Source organism: Phlebotomus papatasi, chromosome 2 (assembly GCF_024763615.1).
Source record: "Phlebotomus papatasi isolate M1 chromosome 2, Ppap_2.1, whole genome shotgun sequence".
In the NCBI taxonomy this organism is placed as follows: domain Eukaryota; kingdom Metazoa; phylum Arthropoda; class Insecta; order Diptera; family Psychodidae; genus Phlebotomus; species Phlebotomus papatasi.
The window spans coordinates 16,219,292-16,246,653 of NC_077223.1; the positions used below are offsets into that span (position 1 = coordinate 16,219,292).

Here is a 27,362-nt window from a genome sequence, read left to right on the forward strand (position 1 = left end):
CAAAATCGCGCGCAATTCAACTCGAGAGAGAGATAGAGATACAAATAACTCACATGACAAACGTCTAGCGGCGCTGCGGTTGCAAAAAACCTCTGAAATGCGACAAAATATTTTCTTCTCTATTTTATCCTTATTAGCACTTCGTGTCCCTTCTTGTAATATGTACTTTTGCATTCCTTATTAACCAAAGTAGTGTTGTACAAAAGGATTTTTCTCAAACCTGTCCTGAATTTTGGGACAGCTCCAAAGAATATGAGTCTTCCAGCTCAAAATTTCATCCCAATGTTTTTGTTGTAATATCGACAATTATTCACAATTAACCCAAATAACTGTATTCAAATAAATTTAAAAGGATTTTCTTGTGAAAATGACTTAACTCTAAGGAATTAAACAATTTTCACATTAAAAACCTCTCATTTTCTCTACGTGCATTTTCGCGGCATTTCGAAGAATCCCAACTGGTACCACCAAATTCACTTCGCCTTTTATTTTAGCTCAGGCCTGTCTTAATGATTCAATTTTTATTCTTCGCAATTCTTGAGAAGGGTGTGATCAATATGAGCCAAACTTATCAGATGATTTTAAATGTATAGTTTTACATTGGAAATGCTAATAAAAATATGAAAGAAAAACTATTCATCGAGGTAGATAAATTGGTAAGCAATTGGTTTCATTGATAAGTGACAAATACCTCTTACAAATATCGTTGTTGAATTAAATCCTCTTAAGCCATAAATTGTCTCACTTTGAATTGTTTTGTTGTAATCTTATCTTATCAGTGCACGGTGATGAAGATCCCCAAGAACAACCTCCATCAAAATGGCCTAAGTTTGAGAATCTCCGATGGCAGCAACGTTCTCCCACTTCTCACTTTCTTGAGACCAATTAATCAGATGCATAAATAAAAAAGTTGTGTGCGAAACGTGAAAGCAAATGTGAAAAAAGCGCTAAAAATTGTTTTGTGGACACAATTTTTTTTATTGCCATGTTTGTTGGTTCATTCAATTGTGTGCTGTTTATCAGTTGAATAAGTATCCAACAGTGGATAGTTATCAATAAAATTGCACCACTGAAACCACATGATTTACACGATATATAGTAAAACATCACTATTTTTATTCTCACTTCTCTCCTTTCTACTCAACATCAATTTAATCTCTTACACTGTTGAGAAGATCATACCACTACAGATGCTTATTTTTCTTTTTTTCTTTTTGTGATAAATATATTGTGGAAGAGGGAAGATACAATTATATCTGTGTGTTATCTATTGTTAAATGCCATATATACCTCTAAATTGAATTAATTAAAAGTGACTTATCAGATAAAATAGAGATTCATCACTAGGCTGTCTCTTCTTCTCACATCGCATTTGAGGAAAGAATTAATGTTTTCCCTCGCCACCATTTGAAGTGTTGCCATTTGTTGACAGAATTTCTACTTCTTCATCTGAGATCCAGACACTTTCCTCCTGAAAGAAATATTTCAATTCTTTCACTGGGAACCCTTCTATTTAATTCTAGAAAAAGTGCACGCGGAAAAGATAAAGCCAAGCAGAGGAATAATACAGAAAACAAAGAGAAGTTTAAAAGCGAATTGTAGGCTGTTAATAACCCTCAATAATTCTTTCAGAGAGAATCAGAAATTTATATTTTCCTGATTAATCTGAAGATTAACACTAAGCGCAGAATCACATTGACAGTAAAATGCTCACCGTATTTCGTTAATTTACGCATTTTCATTGTAATTCTAATGCAAATTCTCGATTATCGTATTACCTTATCTCATACTCGGTGGCACTAGGTGAAAATAATATAAGAAAATTGAGGAAATAAAACGAAAATTCGATAAACGGTCAGCAAAAAACAACTCTACGATTAATTTCTCTTACAGTATTTTTCGCTCACCGTTTATCGAATTTTCGTTTTATTTCTTCAATTATCTTATATTATTTTCACCTAATGCCACCGAGTATGAGATAAGGTAATACGGTAATCGAGAATTTGCGCAAGAATTACAATGGAAATGTGTAAATTAACGAAATACGGTGAGCATAAAACTGACAATGTGATTCTGCTCTAACTAAAAAAAATTCGTAAAAGTTTGTACTTTTTATTACAAAAACTGTAACATAATCACTTACTTAATGATCACTTTTCGGTCTTTTACAAACATTTGTTTGTAAATGTTCGTAAAGAAACAAAATTCGTAAAATTTTGTCAGTTGTTCGTAAAGTTTTGTCAACAAACAAAAATCTAAAACCAAGTGGCAAAAATTCAATAAATTTTTACGAACTTGTTAGTAAGTTATGATTCATTATGGAGACATTTACATAAATATTTACAAAAGATGAAAATGAGGCGAAAATAAATTGAGTTGAATTGAAAAAAATCTACAAAATATTTTTGTTGAATAGTTTAAGCCGCAAATTGCACAATCGGCACAATAATTACATATAAATTGGTTTTCGTGGTGTTAGAGTCAGAGTTCGTGGTGATTAGCCAGTTATTTTTTTTTTATAATTCTCTAGGGTAAATGTCCTAATTCAAAACCATTTCCAGACACTTGAACTTTGACAGAAAATTCAACACATTAAGTTCATTTTGTTTCTCAAGAAAATTACATAAATTTGCTCCTTGACTCTTCTAGAATGTTACTGTTTAGTGAAAATTTTTAAATATAATTTGAAAACTTCTTAAATACAAGAAAAATGCACAAGTGCAAAATGCTTCTATTGGAAGCAAATTAATCCAAATGGAGACAAGGGAAATTTTCTAATTGGAGACAAACAGTGTAAGTGAAACCGCGACGAAAGGCTTCCAAAACCTTGTTGAGTTGTTCTTGAGTGCAGGACTTGTTTTTATTCCTGGTCTTTTCTCCTTTCCCATCTAAAACAATAAGACGTAATGACGTTTCTTTTCGCCGTGAGACATCAGAAATTGCTTCGCTTTTTGTTACTTTTTACCCCAAGTGGTCATTTTTAATAAAAGGATTTCTGGAGAAAAGAATCTTTGTAAAATTCTAAAATAGATAGCGGATTCGTATTCAAAGAGTCCAAATTATTTAGGTAATATTTACCAGTGCATCAATTTTGGAAAATAAGTAGGTTAAAATTGAATTTAAAAATTGTTGAATTTTTGTGTGTAAACTCAAAAATTGTTGAATTTTCATTTCATTTATTTTAGTTTTTTTTTGCCTTTTTAGACATTTGTAATGTTTTTTTCCTGTAGTCGAGATCCTCCCTGATGCGGGATAATTACATCTGATGATCGGATTTTCACGATATACTTATTATGCATATAAATATTTGATGTTCTAAATGACTTTTGCCCAATGAAAAGCATCTCGACTGAAGTATATGTCTTAAATGGAAATTCAACAATTTTTACACAACTTTTGTTTAAAAAATTCAAAAACTTTGGTTGAAATACACAAGGCTTCGCACTATAATAGTGTGAAAAATTATGATCAAAGCATTGTCTTTGGATCCAAAGACAATGGATCAAACTATAATAGTGTTAATTTTTGATCATGTGACAAAAAATACCATAACGTTGTGTATTTTTCCACACTATAATAATGTGAAAAACTATAATCATATTATGGTCGATTTTGCACTATTATTAGTAGTAAAATTTTACACATTTTTTTACTGTGTAAGGAAAATATTTTAAAAATAGGGCTAAAAATTTCAATATTTTTTATTTTCTCAAATCCTTGTTCGAATTCTAAGAAACTTACGACTTTGAAGAAGTCCTATAGAGGCTATCTATGGGAAAAATTTTAAGCCGCTATCTCTTTTATTTTGGAAGATATTGATTTTTCAAATTTTCAATTTGTGACTTTTTGCCCCAGTCTCCACTACTATTTGATTCCGTTGGGAAATTCAAATGAAGCAAAATTAGAAAAAAATCAAGAGAGTTGTAGGAGGTTGGTTACCAATGCTAAGACGGCGGTGGCCGCTATCACGCAAACATTAAATTCCTTGAAAACCTGCATCAAGGAATATGTAAAGGAAGCACTGGAGGAATACAAACTGAAGATCGAGTTCTCATTTCAAAATAAAACAATTTCTTGAGAAGTATTCTTCAGTTTTTTTACGAATTATTCGAGTTATCTTCTGTAGAACTTACAAAATTTATTTAAAATGGAATTTTCCGAATTTTCAAAGTTCGATATCTCAAAGAATAACTGGGTGGATTTTGAAATATATAATAAATTTTTTCGGACTTGAAGAAGCCCTCCTTGTATCCTGTAACATTTTATTAAAAAATCTTTTAGAAACGTAGGTTGTTTTTTTCAAAATGTAATACAGAAAAAACGATTTAGAATCGGTTTTTCAAAAGTTAAAGAACAAAATATTATTAGGTTTAAAAAATCCTAATATGTTTCCAAATAGAATAAATTGTGTTCTATGGCCGGTTGGACCTAAAATTGTTGTTGGTCATTTTCAGAAACTAGGGCTCTTAAAAAATCTACCCTGAGAATATGAGATCGATCTCTGATTGTTAAGTAGGTTTTCATCTAATGTACTATCCAAAAACTCGCGTGAGATAATTAATTAACTTTTTTAAATGAAGCGATGTATGGGGGTCATTGAAATTACCAAAGGAAATATCTCGAGCCCTTTGAACTCTAGACCCGTAATAAAATTCATGAAAATATCACAAAATAAATCAAGCTGTCATGCAGGAAAAAAGCAGAGAAATCAGGAAAGTGCAAAAATGATTATGGACTTACGTCACGTCGCTGATCACATTGCTGATCAGTAGATTGTGTCGTATGCACTTCCTCCTCGTAGAGACTCTCACTGCTGCACACTTGATCGGCCTCTGCAAGGTCCCCATTGCACGGCACACTGCCAAAAACCGTGGCAACATCCACAAGATCATCTTCACTTCGTCTCTGTGGCGTCACAATCTGCAAGTAGCCTTCCATTTCGGCTGGATGTGACGCCAAGTCTCCCCCAACAGCCCCTTCAGCGCATTCAGATGCATCATTGAGAGCAACTGGAGCTGCTGGAGGGATCATGAGGCCAGTCAAGTAATTCTCAATGCTCGTCAGAAGTTCCTCCTTCCCAGAACGATTGAATGTGGTCAAGTGATGCATAAAATCCTCCTGATTGATGTAGTATTTATTGAGGGTGAGTTTTTCATTGATTGAGTTATTAAGGTGTGTCAGGACTATATTGGAAATTCGTTGGAGGGCAGCTTCATTGACCACCTCAATTGTCTGGAGATATTCAGACACTTCTTGAGCCACAATTCGCAACATATCATAGTCCGGCTGGATGGGATTCTCAGCTGAGCGCTGTACAAACATAAAAATATAAAAAGGATAAAACTTTATGTACTGCGGTACATAAAACGGAATGGCTATGCCTTTTATTTTAATTTCTTTCCTTTGAAGTTGTTAGTCTTATATGCTTCGTGAAATTAACACGTTCTACTGAAAATTTAAGGATTTCAGAACTGGAAAAACAGGTACTAACTTTCAATCTAGTTGGCGAACAAAATTTTATATAAAATTTTCTGGGAATCTAAAACAGATTCGATCTCGAGACCTTTGCGCAGCAGTCGATACATTTGAGGTTATGTATTATGAAAAGTTGGAAAAGTAATTAATTTGTGGCCAAAACTCCATATCTTGGACCTCACTCATTGTTTGTTTCACAATTTATGTTGATATCATTAAAAAAATAGATAAAGGCAGTGATCGTCTAATTTTTCCATGAAGTCATCGTTGAATTTGTGGTTATGCATGACCTAACCTCAAAAGAGATAGTCATTTATGAAATTTTCAATTTGAAAAGACGTAAAAAAATACAATCTAAAGTAACATGTGCAAAAAAACCAGAATCTGTGGGAGCAAGGAAGGAATCACCACGAGTATTTAGGGCTTTTTCGGAACTAAATCAGTGCTCCTGGACAGTCTCCGAGGACTTACTGATCCTTCCACCACGAGGCTAAAATTGAGTGTCGAGAAAAAGTCGGCAAGTCCGCTTGCCATTGACGTGGCCCGTTTTTGGGCAAGACAAACTTGATTTTAGGCCTCAACACGATTAATACCAGAATCTGTAATGTTTTCTAGGTTAGAATTTGATATATAATATTATTTAAAATTTTATGCATGGTCAAGGTCAATGTTTTTTTATCGTAGCAAAATTTTTGGATAAAAAATTCTTTGATATAGAAAATTCAGAGATCTTCTAAGTAAAATATATCCTTGAATTTTTGAGGTTAGGCTAAACATAACCTCAAACGTTCCCGTAATTAACATATTTCACAAATAAAAGATCGATTGTCAATCTATTTAAAGTATTTTAGACACAAGACATTATTTTCGTTAGAGATTATAAAAATTGGTCAGATTGACTTCTCAATTCTGATAAAGCGAGCGTTTGAAGATTAAGGTTATTATATTAAGCAAATTTGCCTTAAATTTTTCCATGTTTAAAAAGCGATCTCGATCAGCTTTGACATTTCGTCGTTCGGAACCCGGGCAAATCATGCATTTTTCTAGGGACCCCGAGCAACTCATGCATTTCAGGTAACCCGGGAAACCCATGTATTTTTCCAGGGACCCCGGGGAACTCATGTATTTCAGGAAACCCGGGGAACTTATATATTATTTCAGGGAACCCAGGAACCCAGGAACCCAGAGAAAAACCCATGCATTTCTTCAGGGAACCCGAGTACTCAAGTATTCTTTCAGGGACCCCGGGGAACCCATGCATTTCAGGGAACCCGGAAAACCCATGTATTTTTTCAAGGACCCTGGGGAACCTATGTATTTCAGGGAATCCGGGGAACTCATATATTATTTCAGGGTACGCAGAGAAGAACCCATGCATTTCTTCAGGGAACCCGGGCAACCCAAGTATTTATTTTTTCAGGGAACCCGGGCAACCTATGTATTTTTCCAGGGACCTCAGGGAATCTGTGTACATATTTCAGGGACCCTGGGGAGCCCATGTATTTTTTTTTCAGGGGACCTGGGGAACTCATGTATTATTTCAGAGAATGCAGAGAAGAACCTATGCATTTCTTCAGGGAACCCGGGCAACCCAAGTATTTATTCTTTCAGGGAACCCGGGGAACCCATGTATTTTTTCAGGGACCCTGGGGAGCCCATGTATTTTTTTCAGGGGACCCGGGGAACTCATGTATTATTTCAGGGAACCCAGAGAAGAATCCATGCATTTTCTCAGAGAACCCGGGCAACCCATGTATTTTTCCTGGGGCCCCGGGGAACCCATGTATTTCAGGGAACCCGGGACCCATGTATTTTTTCAGGAAACCCAGGCTACCCATAGAGACGTGTTGTGTCTTTCGATGTCCAGATTTTATTCTCTATTTCTTTCTATTGATAATGCTATTTATATATGATTGTTCTCCCTTCGATCTTCTTTGTCTTTTATCAGATGTCTATTTTTAGAATTTTATGATCTTATGCTGATTGGAATTACGCAAGATATACATTCATGTTCAAGGTAATATAAACATTGTGATTTTTTGTCAATTAAACAAAGAGTGATTCATATAAGCCGAAACTTTGAAAGATAAACATTCTCAAACAAGTTAATATAAACATTTCCATTATGTTGATTCAACTATTTGCTAAACTATATTTAACTATTTGCTAAAAACCACAAGTCAAAATCTTTTACCGTTTTCTTTCCTCAGAAACGAAGTGTACGAAAGGTATGAACGTTTTTGTTTCTTAATTCATATTTTTTAAATAAATCTAATTCGGATAATTCGCGCTTCTCCTCTATTCCAAGGTCTTATTATTTTATTTTAGTTTTTTAATAAAAATATAAATTATTTCTCAAAAAGAACACACACTGCTGAAAAAAAAGTTTTTAATAAAAAAACTGTTACTTACTGCTGGCGTGCTTTGAGTAGATGACTGAAAGTCGAATTGCTCCCTTCCAGCATCTTCCTGTCGCTCCTGCTGCTGCACATTGTTGATGTTCTCTGCGTCAGCAGCATTTGTGGCTCCGGAGGATCCATAGGCTTCAGCTTCTTCATGAATCGTCGACTCAACGTAGCGATTGTAGAGATCTTGAATGGATTGAAGGGTCTGCTGGCGCATTGGATCCGATGACATCAGTTGCAGATCCCTGAACAGTTGAATTAGAAAATACGGCCTCAATTCATTGGCTGCAATTAGTGCTGACACCTCCAGATAGACGTTTTCCTTCAGTTCCTCAAAGAACTTCGACGTGGACTTTGTATTGCGTCCCGACGAAGCACTTGCCAGATTTCTATCATCTCCAGCAACACCATCCGGATTAGCTGTCAGAATATTGCGATCCATGGTGCGCCTGGAACGTTTCTTATTCCCATTCCCTTTGGACTGTGTCTTGGATTTTGCACTGAATTCACTAACACCCAAATTAATGGGATTTGTGTGAAATCCCAAGACATCTGATGGATTTATCAGTGGATTGATCTCACCAAAAGACTCAGGAATCATCGCTGGATCCTGTTGAACTTCCATTGATTGCTGCATCGTTCCCAAATTACCCTGATTCACCTCATTCCTAAACCTATGCTGGTCAAATTTATTTTCCAGCACCGGTAAATTGGGTTGATTGCGTAAATTTGGCCCACGATGTTCGGTGTTGAAGGGAAAATTGGACGAAGATGAACTGCAAGAGTCCTCATTGCTCTTGCAACTATTTCCCGACAGTAAATTCTGACGGGAGTAGCTGAAAAAATACAATTTCACTTCAGCAAGTGAATCATCTTCTATCCAAAAAGGAAAACTCAAAAATGACGGTACAACATTGAACTAAAAAAAAATACATAAGCATAAAAAAAAACTGCTATGCACATTTGTTAGTGTCTCTCTGTTTTGCGATTGTAATTGGCATGGAAAATTTATTTTCTCCCTCAATTGCGTTTTTAGAGACAATTTTGCAAAAATGCGCTTTTCATTCTGCTGATCAGATAAGCTAATCATGTTAATTTTGTGTACGTGAGAAAATTACTTAAGTTTACTTATGACTTCTAAGAAAGAGTTTCAAAGCATAAAGACCGTATCATTTTTATTGTTGACAAATCGCAAACGTAGTATGGCAAGTTCTATGTATCATAGTCCAATTGTAATTCCTTAAAGAAAACACTAAATATTTATTCTGCCCAGTATCCATTAACCCATTCCTTACCATGGTATTATACATCATACGCAAATTGAGTGATTTTAAATTATTTATTCCTGGGCAATTTTAATCCGAATTGCTGTCGGGAATGGATTTTTAGTAATTTTAGTTCTTCAATTTCTAGAGAAAAATAGTCCGACCGAGATGGGAATACATTTTGTTATTGTTTTCTTGCTTCGCGGAAGGTCATGCAAAATTTTTGCTCAAAATGGCGGACGGAAAATGTGACATTGCCTTTGCACTTTTTAATAAATACTAAAAAAATCAACAGTTTCTGATAATAAACGACAATGAAGATCTTCACATCTAAGGGTAAGATGCACGAGATCTACAAGATAACGTGGTCGCCATCTTGATTTGACGTTTCTGTCCGCCCCATTTTCAGTAACTGTCAAAATTTAAAGCTTGTCCTATTGGGCTGGAATTTTAGTATGTTGTAGCTGATGTCAAGACCTTTTCAGAATGTATCTATGTTCTAGTCTAAATCAACCCTCTACCAAGATACAGAGGCTCAAAGTTTAAAATTTTGTAATACTCATATTTTGGCGGTCTTCATTTTTTAATCTTCAATATTTGAAACCTAAACGAAATGCATCAGTAACCATTAAAAAATGGTTGAGGCATTAATTTTATATATTTATTTACTCTTACATAATAAAAAAATTAAACGAAAAGTGCATTTAATTAATTTTTTATTTTTCATCTTTGCGAAAACAGTTTTTAAGATTCTCAAATAATGCGATGTTATAAACAAAAACATTACTTTTCTTTTTGTTTGTTTGTTAGATCTCATCGCCTAACGATAGCGCTGTCTTTTTTGTGATGGTTTTGATAAAAGAAGCTCCCTGTGGTTCTGTATTCATGAAAATGTGAAAGAGACGCCGTACGCTATCTAATAGACATAAACATTTCTAGAAAAGCGAAAACGCATCTAGAAACACAAAACATTTATAAGGCGTCTAGGAAATACGGAGACTTTTCGAGAAATGCGGAGGCGTTTTTAGTAATGCAGAAATATATCTGAAAATGCGAAAACGCATCTAGAAGCACAAAAAATATTTTTAAAAATACCGAAACTTATCTAAGTTATGCGGGTACGTTTTGAGAATTGCACAATAGTTTCAATAATTCCCTAAGTACGAAAGAAATACGGGAATGTTTTTGGAAGCATAGAAACGGTTCCATAAAAATGCGAAAATGTTTATATGTAATACAGAACCGGTTTTCAAAATGTAAAGATATTTTTAGGAATACGAATATGCGTCTAAGGTGAGAATCATATTGACAGTACAATGCTCACCGTATTTCGTTAATTTATGCATTTTCATTGCAATTCTTACGCAAATCCTCAATTACCGTATTACCTTATCTCATACTCGGTGGCACTAGGCGAAAATAATATAAGAAAATTGACGAAATAAAACGAAAATACAATAAACGTTGAGCAAAAACAACTGTACGAGAAATTAATCATACAGTTTTTTTGCTCACCGTTTATCGCATTTTCGTTTTATTTCTTTAATTTTCTTATATTATTTTCACCAATTGCCACCGATTATGAAATAAGGTAATACGGTAACCGAAAATTTGCATAAGAATTGCAATGAAAATGCGTAAATTAACGAAATACGCTGATCATTTTACTGTCTGTGATTCTGCCCTAATTCAGAAACGTTTTTACAAGTGTAGAAATGCGTCTAGGAAATATAGAAACATTTTTAGAAAAGCGGAAACGTTTCTCAAAATGAAATAAAAAACTTTTATAGAAATTGGGAGATTTAAGAAGGCAACAAAAAAACATTTAAAAAAAAACATCGAAATGCGTCTAAATACGGACTTGTTTTATAAAAATGTAAATATATTTTTACAAATTGGAAGATGAAATTAAGAAATACAAAAACGTTATTCTAATCGCGAAAACGTTTCTGACTAATGAAAAAACGTTTCTAAAAATCAAAAGATGTATCTTTAAAACACGAAAGCATTTCCAGACCAATCAAAATGCGCCTTAGAAATAGGGAACGATTTCTGGAAATGCGAAAATGCACACTGAGAAAAAACGGGGCTGCGATTAACTTTTCTTCCTCATAACTTTACCACTCTTTAGTTGTAAAAATATATCAACATTTTTAATGTTAATTTTACACCTTTCTAAGGGTAAAATTAACATGAAAAAGGGTAACTTTAACCCCTAATAAACCTAAAAAGCATAATATTTACACCGATTTTGGATCAATACTGCAGGGTGAAATAAACATTTCCGGAATGTTATTTTAACTTTTTCGGATTTCTGTCAGTGCATCTGAGAAACACAGAAACATTTCTAAATTTGCAGAAACGCATATTGAAAAGCGGAAACATTTATAGAAATATGGAAACGTGTATAAAGGTGTCTACACATTGAGAACAATTTTCGTCAAAAATTGCTTTTTTGAAGGAAATTGGCTGCAGTGCTGTAGGCAGAAACGCCAAAATTCTGTCAAAAATGCAATTTTTGACAAAAAATTGCTCCCAATGTGTAGAGGCCTTAAGAAACAACGGAAACATTCCTGGAAATGTAGAAACATTTCTAGGAAACCGTAATCGAGTTTAAGAAACATAGAAACGTATCTTAACTCGAATCACATAGTTTTTTTACGTTTAAGGCGTCTACACATTGGGAGCAATTTTCGTCAAAAATTGCGTTTTTGACAGAAATTTGACGTTTCCACCTACAACACTGCACGGAATTTCCTTCAAAAAAATAATTTTTGACAAAAATTGCTCCCAATGTGTAGAGGCCATTAAATAAGCTTTTTTTTAAGAATGCAAAAACGTTTTTAGAAAAGTGTTGGCTTTTGAAAGGCAAATGGAGAAAAATGCTAGAATCGCCCATTTCCAATTTTCCTAATTTCAGATGCAAAAACGATGAAAAGAATGCCATGTTTCCATGATCCTTTAAATTTGAGCAATTTTCGTCAAAAATTGCTTTTTTGAAGGAATTCGCCTACAAGGTGGAAACGTCAAAATTCTGTCAAAAATGCAATTTTTGATAAAAATTGCTCCAAATGTCTAAAATTTTTTACATAAATTGATAGAAATTTTTTTTGCAAAAAAAAATGGTAACCGGACCCAGAAAACTCCCAAGGAAATACGAATCTTTCGACTTAAAGTCCATCTAAATTACAATTGCTGAAAGAATGAGGTTCCACTTGATGTTTTCAGACTGTTCCCGTTTGCAGTCAATTAGCAAGTATCTCGTGTCTCAATTTGATGATGAGTAAAGAAAAAAGTTTTTCTTGTATATTGAAAAAAAAGAACACAACAACAGAAAGTGAGAAGAAAATGTAGCACTCTCGTAAGTGGCAAAAGATCATGTTTAAATATTTCTTACTAGAAATATCATCGCTATTTTAGTCACTCAAAGCATCACTTCTGAACTTCATGCCACGCCAAAACACTTTCTGCTTACCCCCAATTCATCTGATACATAATCTCTCTCTCTCTCTCTCTAGGATGATTGATCTCTCGTTTGACGGATCACTTTCTTAATCAATTCAATTTGTTTTCTTATTTCTTTTTTAAATAATTTCAGTGAAAAAAAAAGATATGTATAGAAAAAAAACTAAAAAAAAATTAACACGTATCTTTGGCGACAACTAAATTGAAAATAAAAACACTGACTCTGGCCGGATAATTGGGACAATCTGTCGGAATTACCTTCTGAAGTTGTCCCAGTAGTTGTTGGCTCTATTTCCCGGAGCCACTTGATTGTTGAGAGCCGGAGGTGGAACGTGCGTGGCAAAAGCCGTATTAGTCACTGTTGCATTTTGATGATGATGCTGCAGATTGGCATTATTCCCTCCGCTGGTATTATTATTGTGATGAATAAAGATGGGCGTTGCTGTTGTTTGGGCATTGAGAATCGAATTGGGATTGTTATTCAGCAAAACTGGTTGCTGATTGCCCTGATTTGCATTATTTGCATTGCTAAAGGGATTCAAATTGCCAAATAAACTCTGTTGTTGTTGTCCACCATCTCCGCCCCCACCATTCTGATAGAATCCATTTGCCGGCGATTGCTGAACATTTCCCGCCACTCTGGCCACTCGATTGTTCACTGAATTATTGCTTCCACCGACAGAATTTGCTGCCTGATTCCTCAAGATCTGATTCTGGTAATTGGGATAAATTCTCACTGGGGACAATGGCGGTGGAAATTGATTCTGGCCAGTGGCATAGAAGGAGGGCTGCTCAGATTGAGCTCGTTGCAGGAAGGAAGATATTTGATTGCCTGTTGATGTTGTGGCTACATTTGGGGGCACTGATTCTGCCCTCATTGAATTTGCAACAATGGCGCTCTCATGACCGTCTTGCTTCAGAAGACGCTCTTGGAGCTGAAAGCATAAATCAAGTAAAAGGAGATTTAAATTATAAGAACAATTCCTAAAATAAAGATTGATTTGAGAGTTGATTTCGATAAATTTCAAATCTTTAATAAAATAGTAAATTATTACAATGAAAATGATTTTGTATAAAGTGATAAAAATTAATGTAATTCTTCTCATATTAGAAATGAAGCTGTGGTTTATTGTACCCTAAAAGAATTAGTAGTATCGATAAAGACGTGACAAAGCTTCCCATGCTTTGCTAAATGTTCTAACTTATGACTTAGATGCTATATACTTTAAAAGTACTTTCGCATCATATACCGTTTATCGGTATTCAACCGATTTGGACCGAATAAATGAATAAAAATTAACGTATAAATTGGTTTTGTCAGAAAAATTTCTTAAATTTTTCAGCTATTTTTGTCCCTATCATCCGTAGAGGTACGAAAATTACCAAACTTACGTCATATTGTGTATAAAATTCGCTCAACTGAAACATTAAATGGTTAAATTGTGCATAAAACTCTCACTGCTTAAGCATAAAACGGTTAATTATTCATTTTGCTGAAGCAAGAAACAGCTAGTTAAACAGTCTCTGCTTCAGCAGTGCGTATTTTAGCAAAATCTTTAGCATTTTATACTTAAGCTGTGCGAGTATTATTCACAATCTTAACCATTTTATACTAAGGTTGTGTAGGTTTTGCACACAATTTAGATTTTTTTAAGCAGAAGCTATATACAGTTTTAGTGCACAATTTTAACTGTTTCATATTAAAAGAGAAAAAGATTTATACAGAATTTACACGGGTTGTGCTGAGGTAGTGGGGAATTTATGTACAATTTCTACTGTTAAATCTATACCACGTTTTCTGGTTGATTCTGGAAAATTTTTCAAATCAATCTAAAAATTTCTAAAATAAAGTATTCTATTTATGAAATTATCCCAGAGGCTTTTGAAATTTTGTTCATTTAAAATTAGTATAAAACATAAAGAGGATCAAATCATTGCTCTACCTGCCGATTTTACTCGGAGGTTTTTTTTTGAATTGTAACGGTATATTCTAGTACAATCATAGGAAATCTGTAGATTTTCGGCAGAAATTCTGCCTAGAAAATCTCTAAATTTTCGGCAGAAATTCTTCCGAAAATCTGCAGATTTTCGGCAGAATTTCTGCATTGGAAATTTGCATAGTCTCCATTGTCTCAACAAAAATATTGTTGATTTATCAAGACACTGTAGAAGTTACAACGAAAATGGTATGCTCTGCTTAAGAAGCATTACCTATTAAACATTTTAGATAACTAAAAGGATGCGAGCAAAAATACTAATTTCTTAAAAATCGCCAATCGAATGATACAAAAACATGAAATTTAGGTCGACACTGTGTTTAAAGATATTACTTCACTACACTCAACTCCTCGTTATCCGGCCGACGTGGGGACAAAATGACAATTTGGTTTTTTGAATCTGGTCAACGGTTTTTATATTTTCTGGCTGTGGGAATTTGTTTTCTGTCGAAAAACAACAGAATTTTCTTAATGGTGTGTTTATGTTTCATTTTGTAGCACAATTGTAAAATGTATGAAAATAACAGATTAATTCATTCTGGACAAACTGCATGTTTCGTAAAAAATCGTTTTTGAATACATCAACCGCCAGCGTTTGGCAGCTGTCACCCGGACAACGAAGTGCCGGATAACGAAGAGCCGTGTGTATTCTCTACTTATAATACGGCGTTGCAGAATTCTTTATTTTATATAAACACTGTGAAATCACCAAGAATCACTCTATTGAATTTTGCAAACTTCAGTGAAAAATATTCCATCTTTTCAGACACAGCTGTCTGAAAAGTCTGGAATGTAGAAAAAAATCTACAGAAAATCGGCAAAATATCTACAGAAATTCGTCAGAGTATGCACCAGGATTCGTCAGAAAATCTGCAAAAAATTCTGACAAATTTTATCCCAAGCCCAAATAAAATTCGTAGGAATATCTCGGCAGATTTTCGTCAGAGGTGTAGATATTTTCTCCAGAAATCTTAAAGATATCTGACGAAATTATTTGACGGGTATCTGCACTTCACCACAAATCACAAGACTGCTAGAAACACAATCGATCTGTCACATTTTTTGTAAGACTCTTTCCACAATGAGTTTTTACAACGCAATTTAAATTCAAATTATAGGGGAGACTGTGGCAAAAAGTCACAAAACGGATATATTTTTTTACAAGCTACTCGAGCGCTTCAAAAATTTCTAATTAGCGCAGTTTTATAGGAAATTTACCGATCTACAACTTTGTGAAGGTAATTTTCCTCTATTTTGTAAGAAAATACGTTTATCGAGCCAATTTCTAAAAGGTAATTTTGTGACCGTTCTCAAAAATGCTGGGGCAAATAGTACCAGACATGGAGTATTATCATATTTTGATTCGCTTCGTTACAGGCTTCCGTAAATTTGAAAAAAATCCTAGAGAACATATTTTTATAGAAAATTTATTCATCTACACCTTTGTAAAACACAGTTTTCTCTGCGAGAAAAGTGAGAAAACGCGAAGAGCGCTTTTCAAGCTATTTTAGAAAAACACACACAAAAGACTGCTAATCGTTTGACCAATGCAAACAAGTGGCTAGACATGATAATGACGTTTCTTTTCGCCGTGAGACATCAGAAATTGCTTCGCTTTTTGTTACTTTTTACCCCAAATGGCCATTTTTAATAAAAGGATTTCTGGAGAAAAGAACCTTTGTGAAATTCTAAAATAGATAGTGGATTCGTATTCAAAAAATACAAATTATTTAGAAAATATTCACCAGTGCATTAATTTTGGAAAATATTTCAAAAATAAAGCTAAAAATTTCGATATTTTTTATTTTCTAAATTCCTTGTCCGAATTCTAAGAAAGTTACGACATTGAAGAAGGTCTATTGAGTCTATCTATAGGAACAAATTTGAGCCGCTATCTTTTTTACCTTGGAAGATATTGAATTTTGAATTTTTCGATTTGTGACTTTTTGCCCCAGTCTCTCCCTAAAACGGTCTTTGTGTTAATACATCCTAAAATGAATAAATATTTAAAAGCAAACTGAATTCATTGACTATTCGAAGATAACTTACTTAATTTTAATTAATTTATTACCATGGCCGAAATTACACTCAAAGTGGCCGAAATTAGAAGCTGACCGTAATTTGGTACACTTCCCCTATCTCCCCTTTAAAATCAAAACCAAAAAAGTGTTTCGCAAAGATTTTGAGTCTCTTACGTTTGAGATCTATTTCCACTTAGCCCTAAATTTTCTCGATCAATAAGACAAGAATATTTTCAATTCGAGAACTTACCAATAAAACTGCATTGTTGAGATTGTTGAGCTCTCTCTGCTGGGACCACAAAAGTTGATTGCACTGGGAAACGGAGTTGATGAGCATCTGCTGAGTCTGAATGAATTGCTGGAGGAGCAGAGAATCTCCACGACTTCCAGTATAGACACTTCCGTAGAAAGGTTCATTAGCTACGGGGAGAGAAAAATATTTGCAGTGGAAAATCACCAATTCAGGCATTAAAATTTTGCACTTACCGAGATGATGATGATGACATTGAGGACTCTGATGATCCACATTGCATCCTGGATGATTTTGTGGGCAGAAATTCTGCGTGGGACCGGCGTAGAAGGAGTTGCAGGGCGAAAAGTGATTTGTTGGGATTGACAATGGATGTGGCGTAGCATTCCCTGGAGACATTTCCACATTGTCCCTGGATGTCTTCCTCCAGACACTTCCACTGGCTCCACTGGCTGCACTCCTGTCCATTCCGATTTGCTGGAGACTCTTGGTGCTCGCGGACTTCAGACTGGCTGCATCAATGGGCATTGTGCTTTCCGTGGACTCTGTGGACATTTGCTTGGAACAAGTGCCACAGGGACGTACGGAATTTGTCCGGGGAGGCTGCTGGACAGGTGGCGCTGGATTTGACGGTGGTGGTGCATTCCATGGAGCTTGTCTCTGTTCAGCTTCTAGCTTTTCCACAATCTTCTCATATTCCTTCCTCTTGGCATCATACTCCTCCTGCAGACGCTGATGCTCTCTCTCTTGCGGCCCTGGAGTCACTTCCCGGATCGTACTGCCACTCTGATTTGATGTCTTCTCTAGCATCTCATCTCTTCGACGTTCCATTTCATCTTTTATGGTCTTCAGGCGCTCCCTTTCGGACACCAGGGACAGCGCTTGAGCCCGAAGATCCTGTGTCATGGCATGCAGAGCCTGGACACGATCACTCAGGACACTTTCATCCCGTTGCGGTCGATCGAATTCCGCATTGGACACTTTTTGACCAGCCGCCGCCGCCGCTGCCGCCGCCGCCGGAGCTGAATGGTTCCCGGACAAATTGTTGAGCTGCTCTGGAGTTTCCGTGGGCTTCACTTGGGCATCTTCATCAATTTCTTCCGGACCTCCCAATGCCGTCTTCATCTCAATCAACTTCACCGTTTCCATCATGTCCTTCAATCGATTCAATTGATCCTTCATGGCATTAATCTCAGCAATTTTCTCACCAATCACACTATTCCCTCCCTCTGCTTCCTCCATGCCCTCCAGCTCGGCATTTTCCGTCTCAGACTCAATGTCACTCTGAGTATTGGACGGTTGAAGAGGTGCAGCTGCTTGAGCTGGAGCCGGAGATCCCAGAAGTTCAATGGGAACAATCCTCTCGAGAGATACTGGGACAATTCTCGCAGCTTCATTCCCATTCATCATCCCACCATTCTGTCCATTTTCCGCAAAAGCCCTGTCAGCTTCCACATTCATATTTTGCAGCTCACTCACCAACTTCTCCATCTGACTCTTGCGATCCTTCAACTCCTGCAGTTTCTTCTGCAACATCGCCTGTTCAGCCATGGCCACAGCTGCATCCTCCCCCAACAGGGACGCCATATCATTCTGCCCATGGATAAAATTCGTCAAAGCCTGCATTCTCGTCATCAAATTCGTCACATCATCCTGCACAGCTTCCACGGAATCATAATTAGGCGGTCCAGCCTGTGTCAATCCCTGTGACATGGGATGCTGTCCCCTTATTTGCTCCATCTCCTGCAACTGCTGCTTCGCTGCCTGCTGAAGCCTCATCAATTGTTGCTGCTGCTCCTTAATATTCTGCATATTCCTCGTCGACGTGCCCAATCTCTGTTGCAGATCCTCCACGGTTGGAGTATCCGGAGCGCTGGAGTGAATACTACTCACAGATTGTGGTCGTGGACCGTTGATCTGCAAGAGACAGACAAACATTCAAGAATCCCTCGGCCTCAGTCAACTCATGAGCACAGAAAAGTAAAAAATTAAAAAAAAACACTATCAAATTGAATAAACACGTTGCGAGGGAATCACATGCTATTTCTGGCCACTTTGCCGACGGATTAATGAGTGGGTGAGACAGATCTATTTCTGGGACCAATAATATACACATAGTAAGAGAACATTTTTGGTCGGGAAACTTCCTGCAAGAGTTCATCAAACAATTTTCCACGATGATTTTTAATTAAGATCTTACAGTTCATGGTCAGAAAATTATGTTTACAAAACAATTCTGTTTGCAAGTTTCTTATTTTTATCACAGCTACTGTTACAGTCAGGGCAGAGCATTCTCATACATTTTCCGTACAAAAATGTGGTATATTTTTTCTTAAGTGGTTTTTTAGTTTTAGTATAAAACCACATGCAATCATTTTAAAACTTTTCCAAATAAAAGTGTATCTAATATTATGTTATTGGCTTAAAATTTATAATGATTGCACGAGGATAACAGTTCGTAAAACCTATATGAAAAATACGTAAAATTTGCATTTTTTTGAATTTTTCTAACAAATTTCCTATCTGTAACACCAGTAAAATTTAAAATTTAGTAAAAATATATAGTCATTCGAGGAGAGTTGGAACAGTGGACAGAGAGATGGACCACTCCGCCTCCTGCCTACACCCTATGCACGATCTCCACCTCATTTGGTCTATTTGTGTCCTTCAACATTCTAATGAAAACCCCCAAGTTACAGCTTTCTACCTTTGAAATTGTACGAGAAAATTGAAATTGAATTTTTTGGATGTGTGAAAAATGGCCAAAAATGTTTATTTCGCCATAAGAATACGTGTATTTGGTGGTTGAGGAGAGATGGAACTTAATAGTTTTAGCAAGACTTCCGGTGTGAATTTTGGTCAATGTTCTTCAAAATCTTTTCAAGTAAATCTTAGAAATTATTTTCCCTATATTTCTGGTAAGACTGACCTGATACACTCAGCAAAATTGCCATCGAAGTATATGAACCACATATTCCACAAAATAAATCATTTAAACTGAAAAAATAAAATAAACTCCAATAAATTCAATGAAATAGTGTTCATGACTAAAATCACTTCCCTCCTATTCTAAATTAATAAAATAAAGTATAAATAATTTTGCTAAAATTAGGGGTGTTCCATCTCACCCGAGCTTTTTTTTGAGTGCCTCAAAATGCAACTTTTTTTCAAATCCTATTTTTCGAAGTGACTATTTTCATCTAGGCATTTCTAATATTGATATCTTAAATTTAGAGTCTTCAAATGATAAACCAGTGAGATTCGTCTTTGTCTCGCATTCAAAACGTATCCGCAATATTGAATATAGAAAAGGTGTTCCATCTCTCCTCGAATGACTATATTCTTTGTATATGTGGCTACCATTTCGTGTTTTATTTATTTTTGTGGGATCTAAAGCTTAAAAATTATAAATAATTTAAGAAAAATATACCATTTGTGAATTAAAATGCTCCATCCGTTAGTTAATCATCCTAGGTTACAGTAGACTCTACAGGAGACAAGGGAAAGTTTCTAATCGGAGACAAACAGTGTAAGTGAAACCACGACCTAAGGCTTTCAAAACCTTGTTTAGTTGCTCCTGACTAAAGGATTTGTTCTTATTCCTGGTCTTTTCTCCTTTCCCATCTAAAACAATAAGAAAATCTCTCCAAAAAATCATATTTCCGGGGTTTCCTATTGTAGCATTTGCAGACACTTCAGAAAAACTCTTTTTGTTCACGAAATAGGTTTGAAAACTTCACGTACCATTAACAACAAAGATTAACACTTAATTTAACTAAAATTATTCAGAAATATGACATAAATGTTAAACAAAACGAATAAACAAGAGTCACCTCATTGTGTTTTTCATTGGAAAACATGGTCGATCGATGAAAAATTCGATGGTGAAAAGGTACACTTTTAATTTTTCTGAGAAATTAAAAAATTAAAATTTGTGATTATGAATGGATTTTGGCTTTATTTGAAGCAAAATTAACTTAATAATGAAACTGTGGTATAGAAAATATATAAATATAATAATTTAGTACTCTATTTATCATGAAAATAGTGACGTTTCCATTTGGAGTAGGGAAAAATTTCCATTTGAAGCAGGTTTTGAATTAACTTAATTTACCCTACATTAAATAATTTTCAACATTTTGACAAAAGTGTCAATAGGGATTTCCTGTCGAATAGACGTTCCTCCGACCCTATGCAAATAAAACATCCGATATAAATAAATTATTTCCTTGGTATTTTTCACAAATCATTGATCAATTAATTTAATATTGATCAAAATTCTTAAAGAAATATAAAAAAATGCGAAAATTTTGATAATGCATAAAAATTAATCAAATAATAATGTATTATAATTGCAAACTTCTTGATTATTCGCAATAATTAGTTTCAAGTAAAGCTCTTCTTATAGTATAAAAAGATTTCGAAAGTGTTAAATATTTTGTAGAAGAAACTGCAAGTACGTTAGGTAATTTTTATAGCAATTTATTTATTAATTTATTTATTCACTCTCCAAAAATATTTGCAATGTAAAGCTATTGTTTTTTAGATAAATAAAATAAAAAAAACATGTTCATTCATATACAAATGCCAAAAAAATTGTGAGTTTACATGAACAGTGATTGCTTTTCTTATCTGTGGTTCTTTTATAATTACTGCTAGAATTTTTGGAATATACTAAAGAATTATTCTCAAATACGGATAGTCAATGCAGATTTAATTTTTGACAAAAAATACGTAATTTCTTTTAAATTTTGTAAAAATTTCGCAAGAAATGAAAACTGCTATAAATTGTTTAAATTCGAAAAATAATTTCGATTTTTTGTCTGTTATTTTTTTTAATAGAAAAGAAATCGACTTTCTTTGTAATAGCTCGGGATAAATCACAAAAATACATCATCGATTTCCAATAAATCTGCTATAAACTACTAGAAAATATGAAAATGAACATTTTGTCTTCCTTGTGAAAATTGATATGTCTTCGATTGCACCGACCATTGTCGTAGCTGGATTTTTGTATCAGCATTTGATGTAAGGTGCGACGTTTGTAACGTCGATTACACCAAATGCAGATACAAAATAAAAACTAAAACGGTAACTATCGATGCAACCAGCAATATATTGTAGAAAACTACTACAATCTGCAGTAAATGTGTTGTATTATATTTTTGGTTGTATTTTAGTAAATGTATTTGAAATACCTAATATTTCCAAAAATAATTGCTAGAAACTGCTAGAAAGTGCAATAAATTAAATTTATTGTGACGAATTTTAATGCCCCAGTATTTTCGAGCATTTTCGCAACAGAAAATCTAAAACCTTGTCAATAAATGGTAATATATTGCAAAAAAAAATTGCTAGAAACTGCAATAACAGTAAAAATTAAATTAAACTTCCTGGGGGAAATTTTACGACCATGAACTGAAGCCAAGTCATTCTGTAAGACGTTTTAAAAAATTTCCCATTTCGTTCTAGATTTTTCCTCTCTATTTTCTTTTAGGCACAAAATCTCTGTTAGCTGAAGGACACATTGAAGCCACACGGAAGCACGCGAAAATTGTGTTAGTGAACATAGAGAAAAAGAGTGAACAGAAAAAGTGGGAGGCATCAACTGAGAGACAAACACCGGACAAACTCATCACCTCTGATTCACTGCCACTGTTGGCGATTGTCTCCAAATTAGTGGAATCAATAGGATCGGCCGTTTGATCCACGTTCACCATCCTCTCGGCTGACTTCAAATATTCCCAGAGAATGTACAAAAACAAAAGTTCCAGCTACACTTCCCTCCCAACAAGATGAGACACTAACCTTATCTGTGCGAATTGAACTGATGAGTCCAGAGGTGATTTGAATGTAATCCTGAATTTGACTCAAACGCTCCTCGATGTTACCACGAATGGATGAGAGATTGCGTTCATTCAGTGCTGCTGGATGTCTCTGTGGCAGATGATTCTGCAAGATTTGACCACTTCCGTCGGGTATTCTCTGGGTCTGACCAACTTCAGGAGTTGATCTCACTGGGGTGTCGTTAACTGTGTTGGGCGTTGTTGGTATAACTACGCCAATTGCAGCAGGATTTGTTAAATTATGTCCACCACTCAATGGATCATTGAGATCATCGTGGAGCACATTTCGACGCAAAATCGGCCGAACGGGTATGAAACGACTATTTTCCTGTAGTGAAATATTTTCTGCACAAACAAAATCACGCATTTAGTCTCAATGGGATGGCGCAAACACGTTACGAAATAAGATTGTTTCACTTTATTGTAGGTGAGATTTTTAATGTAACAACCACAAAAAATGCTACAGGGATTTGGCTGAAATAAAGAATTATTACCAAAAATGAGGTACAGTATACTCTTTCTCAATTGGGCGAAAATTTTCACGTCTGATTTTTGTAAATTTACTTAAATTCGCCGTAGTTCCTCTTATTTTATCGTGATTCTTTATAATTGAGCACTTTTTGTGTAATTTACAATGACTTTGACGACCAAATCTCTCGATAATTCGGATGATACTTTGACCCAAGTGCCCAATTGAGAGAGAGTCTGCTGTAAAGAATACAAATGTGGGCGGAGCTGGAAGGCTTATGCCTTAAGAAAATAGACCACGCCCCTATAAAAATACACCTAAAAACTAGTTACAATGCATGGTAAAAGAAAAACAAACTCTTTGAAAATTCGGTGGCTGGAGCAAAGATGGTGTCTCATTCTTTCGGAAATCACGCCCATTTGTGCATTGTCCCGCTCAAAACCTCATTGAGATTTTTTCATATATTGCAAGAAGACGTTATTGGTAAGTCAGGAAAATGCAAATGGTTTAAAAAATGCAAAAGCTACTCTATCGGTCTTTATTTAAGTTTTTTTTGAGGGCGTGGTCTATTTTAACTTAGGTAGTCCTTTGTAGTTTTATACAACGTTTAGAATTCCTCAAAAGATACTATCCGATTTGATAATTTTTCTTTACACATTTTATACGGAAAATAACATTTTAACAAACCTTCCCTTTCAAAGTACCTTAAAAATCAAGGAAGCTTTTATTAAAAATAAAAAAAAATATATGTAAGCTGCATTAACTGAAGACGTAGGAAACTACGACAACGTACAGGTAGGCTGAAGTTTGTGGATAGGACACTATTATTCTATATAATCTCGCCTGACTTAGATCCGCTAATAAACTTATTCCAAAAGAGATTCAGAGAGTTAATAAATGATGAGAGTTCAATAAATTAATATTAAACAAATAGTTATAGGGGAAAGTGGTCTGCCTTTGAATGCGGCAGCCTTTGAACTTTTATTTTTTCTCTTATTTTCCAAAAAAAAAATCTGTTTTCTTAATCGAAGTTAATAGAAAATAATTAGTTGTATTGACTATTATTTAGAGAATTGGATTTTGCTTTGGAAAATAAGAGAAAAATAGAAATATTCAAAGGCTACCGCATTCAAAGGCAGACCACTTTCCCCTAATGTTCTAAAAGAGACAATGAGAAAATATTTATGTAGATCAAATAATGAACCAATTCGGAAACTATATTTTGCAAAAATAATTGGTAAAGAGTAGAGATTAATTTTAAATAATAGGGTGAAAGAACGCCTATTGACACTAAAAAGTCGTGTCAGGACTTATTGACGCCCTATTCTTACGTTTTATCAGAAAACGTAGATTAAGGAAAAAACGTCATATTTACATTTTATTAGATACTTTAAATAAATTTCAAAATTTTCACAATTACGCGATTTTTTACCCCCAAAATTCAACTCACAATCGAATTTTCACGTATTCCGAGTTGCACGCATTTCGAGGTCACCTGTAAAGAATCTCAGCTACCATAAGCTTATCTGGGCTTTTTTCTTTTAACTACCTTATGATGCGAAGAAAAAGACAAAAATAATATGTTAAGCTTAAGATCACTTTGGAAATTGGACTTTTATCTAAGTGTCCGACTTTCCAAATTTTATCCTAGTTACCTTTATTTGTGGAAAACGAATAATATAATTTTTCTCAAAGACTGTGTTGGTGATAAATATTTTTAATGACTTTTAGGGGAAAGGCTCATAATTTTGTCCAGTTTCTTATTTTGGACACTTTGAGGATAAAATTGGACACTAAAAATAAATTGATTAACATGATGTATTTTTATTCCAATATTTGATGAATAATGAATTCCATTTTAATATTTGTTCTTTTTGGAAGATTTTAACATTAAATACGTTAAATTTTAAATATGATTTGAGTTAAAATTGCTTTGTTGAAAATTCAGTGTGAGCCAATTGCTTACGAGAAATATGACAGAACTTCGTGTTTACTTCAGTCTTATTTAGCTGTGATGAAGTACTAACAATGTTTCTTCGCTTTTTTTGAGTGATATTATTGAATATTCATTGAATATTGTGTTGATTCACGTTAGTGGTGATTTGTAAATTTGACCTGAAGTGAGATTTGCATTGTAGATTAGATTTTTCGTGTGAAAAATGGGAAGTTTTCTAAGAGATTCACCAGTGAGGTGATTCTCCTTATTTTACACAGGTGCTTTTCTCTCGAAATTTCGTAAAGTTTTAGCTTTTGTGATGACTATGTTGGACAAATGCCTGGAGAAACAAAGGAGCATCATCTCTGCGAACGAGATATAGTGAGAAAAGCCTTGAAAGGCTCCCGGAGAGGTCAAGGAATTCGATAATCCGTACGTACTTGGAGTACCGAAGTCAACTCATTTTAATGAATCGATATGGAAAGTTTCCGGTCTTCTTGTGACATTCTACGTTTCCCTTACATTAACAGGAAGACGACTTGGTAAGATTGGTTCATGAAATGAAGAACAATGGGCATCCTGTTGAGGCGGATTAGCTGTCCAAATTTACAGCCAAGTTGGACAAATTAATAACCAAGTTGTCCAAAATAAGAGTCAAATTCACCTTTACATATCAATTCATTTTTAAACGTATTAAAACTAATTTTAGTAAAAATAAGACGATAAATAGCTTGCCAAGTTTCTAAACAACTCTTCTGAAAAGAGAGTAACAAAAAAGTCAAATAGTATCGAAAATATCGCACTTCAAACTTGAAACATCGAGGCTTATAAGCAGACTGCCCTACTGAATAGATTATCTTTTTTCAGAGCTTAAAAACAATCCTGAAAGTCAAATGACCAACTGAACAAAATTGTTTTTGAAGAAGGACGGAATTTCCATTGGCTTTAAAGGACTGAATCATAGCACAAAGTTCAAAGTGGTACTAAAAATTCTTAAAAATACCAGTCCACAAAGTTTCAGCCGGTTTGTAAATTGTAAACGATTTTACAATTATAAGAATCACATTTATTTTGGTTTGCTATATTTCGTAAAGGAGGCGTGGCTTAATATTTTTGGGCGGGGCTTACTTTGGAAAGCAACTAACTTTCATGAAAAACACTAAGATATGAAGGGAATTTTCTTATATTTTAAAATATTGCACAAGGACTAATCGAAGCTTGGTAATCTAGGATAATCATCAGTCTCAGGATTTATTTCGCACTTTTTAATTTTTTTGTTGCATTTCAATAGACGCGGTATAAAAATCTCACCTAATAAAAAACTATTCATTCTATTTTTGTCTCAATTGGGATTTTTACCACATGATTCACTCACCCAATTCGTAGCAACCTCCCTCACCAGGTGTCCGGCGATTTCTCGTTCTGATCAAACTCACGTCCTCAGGTTGCTGCTGGAGATTATTCACAAGGTCCTGCCCAGAAGACACAGGAAGGGCAAATACAGAGAGAATATTTTTTTAGTTGAAATACTTCAATCCCAACTCAAAGGCAGTAAAATCACCAAAAGACTGAGAAAATAATCTCAGTCAGAAGGAGGAATCTGTGAATAACTCTAGGTGCTAAAAATAGGTCAATCTCTCTGAGAGATTTTGTCTGCACCAGAGAGAATGATCCCAATTTTTTTATTTCAATGACGACACCTTGGAAAAGTGAGCCAGCACCAACAGGAAAATACTCAAGAGCACAAGGAAGAGCATCTTAACTTGGGAGAATTTTATAAAAGAAAGTGCAGAGAAAAATATTACGTTTAAATGCTGCTGAAGATCTCGACGAGTTGGAACGACAACCTCCTGCGGAACACTCGATTTTTTTCTTGCCTTTGTCTTTGGCACAGTGCCCGTCTGACGCTTTGCGTTGCCCTGACCACCACTGGCATTACTATTGGCTCCCGGTGCCATTGTTTGAGCCTGAAAATTGAGAATTTTTTTGTTAGAATTTCCACGAAGTCCAACCTCCATCTTTGATGCAAAATAATTTCTTTTTTTGAGTTTGTTTTACCTCTGATTTTCAAGAGATTTCCTCCAATTTTGATTTTCTGGATATTAATTGGGATTCACACTACACATTTCCTCACAATTTTACACTGAAAATGCACAATTTTCACGAAAAAAACAATCAAATGCAAGGAGTACACAATTCACAGGAGAAATAAAAAACAAAACCTCTCTGACAG

At 34.8% G+C, this 27,362-nt stretch overlaps 1 protein-coding gene across 2 annotated transcripts; it reads right to left on the reverse strand.

The window, feature by feature from the left end:
* Window positions 1–1,083: 1,083 nt before the first annotated feature.
* On the reverse strand, window positions 1,084–27,362 carry LOC129802794 (uncharacterized). Of its 2 annotated transcripts, XM_055848889.1 has the most exons (11): window positions 27,188–27,362; window positions 26,935–27,096; window positions 26,505–26,601; window positions 22,687–23,069; window positions 22,518–22,610; window positions 17,115–18,795; window positions 16,879–17,048; window positions 12,869–13,545; window positions 7,888–8,716; window positions 4,741–5,310; window positions 1,084–1,471 (listed from the first exon to the last, which is right to left on the reverse strand). In XM_055848889.1, exons 2-11 carry the CDS (start codon window positions 27,085–27,087, stop codon window positions 1,385–1,387), a joined length of 4,740 nt encoding a protein of 1,579 aa, XP_055704864.1. In that variant the 5' UTR covers window positions 27,088–27,096; window positions 27,188–27,362; the 3' UTR covers window positions 1,084–1,384. The 2 variants fall into 2 exon arrangements, with proteins under 2 accessions (XP_055704864.1, XP_055704865.1); XM_055848890.1 differs by lacking the exon at window positions 22,518–22,610.

Coding starts and splice junctions, on each gene's coding strand:
- LOC129802794 (XM_055848889.1), bottom strand. CDS start 27,087: ATGGCACCGGGAGCCAATAGTAATGCCAGTGGTGGTCAGGGCAACGCA. Junction 18,796..22,517: donor ACAGTGGCAGTGAATCAGAG/GTGATGAGTTTG, acceptor TGTCTCTTGCAG/ATCAACGGTCCACGACCACA. Junction 17,049..17,114: donor ATGTCATCATCATCATCTCG/GTAAGTGCAAAA, acceptor CTCTCCCCGTAG/CTAATGAACCTTTCTACGGA.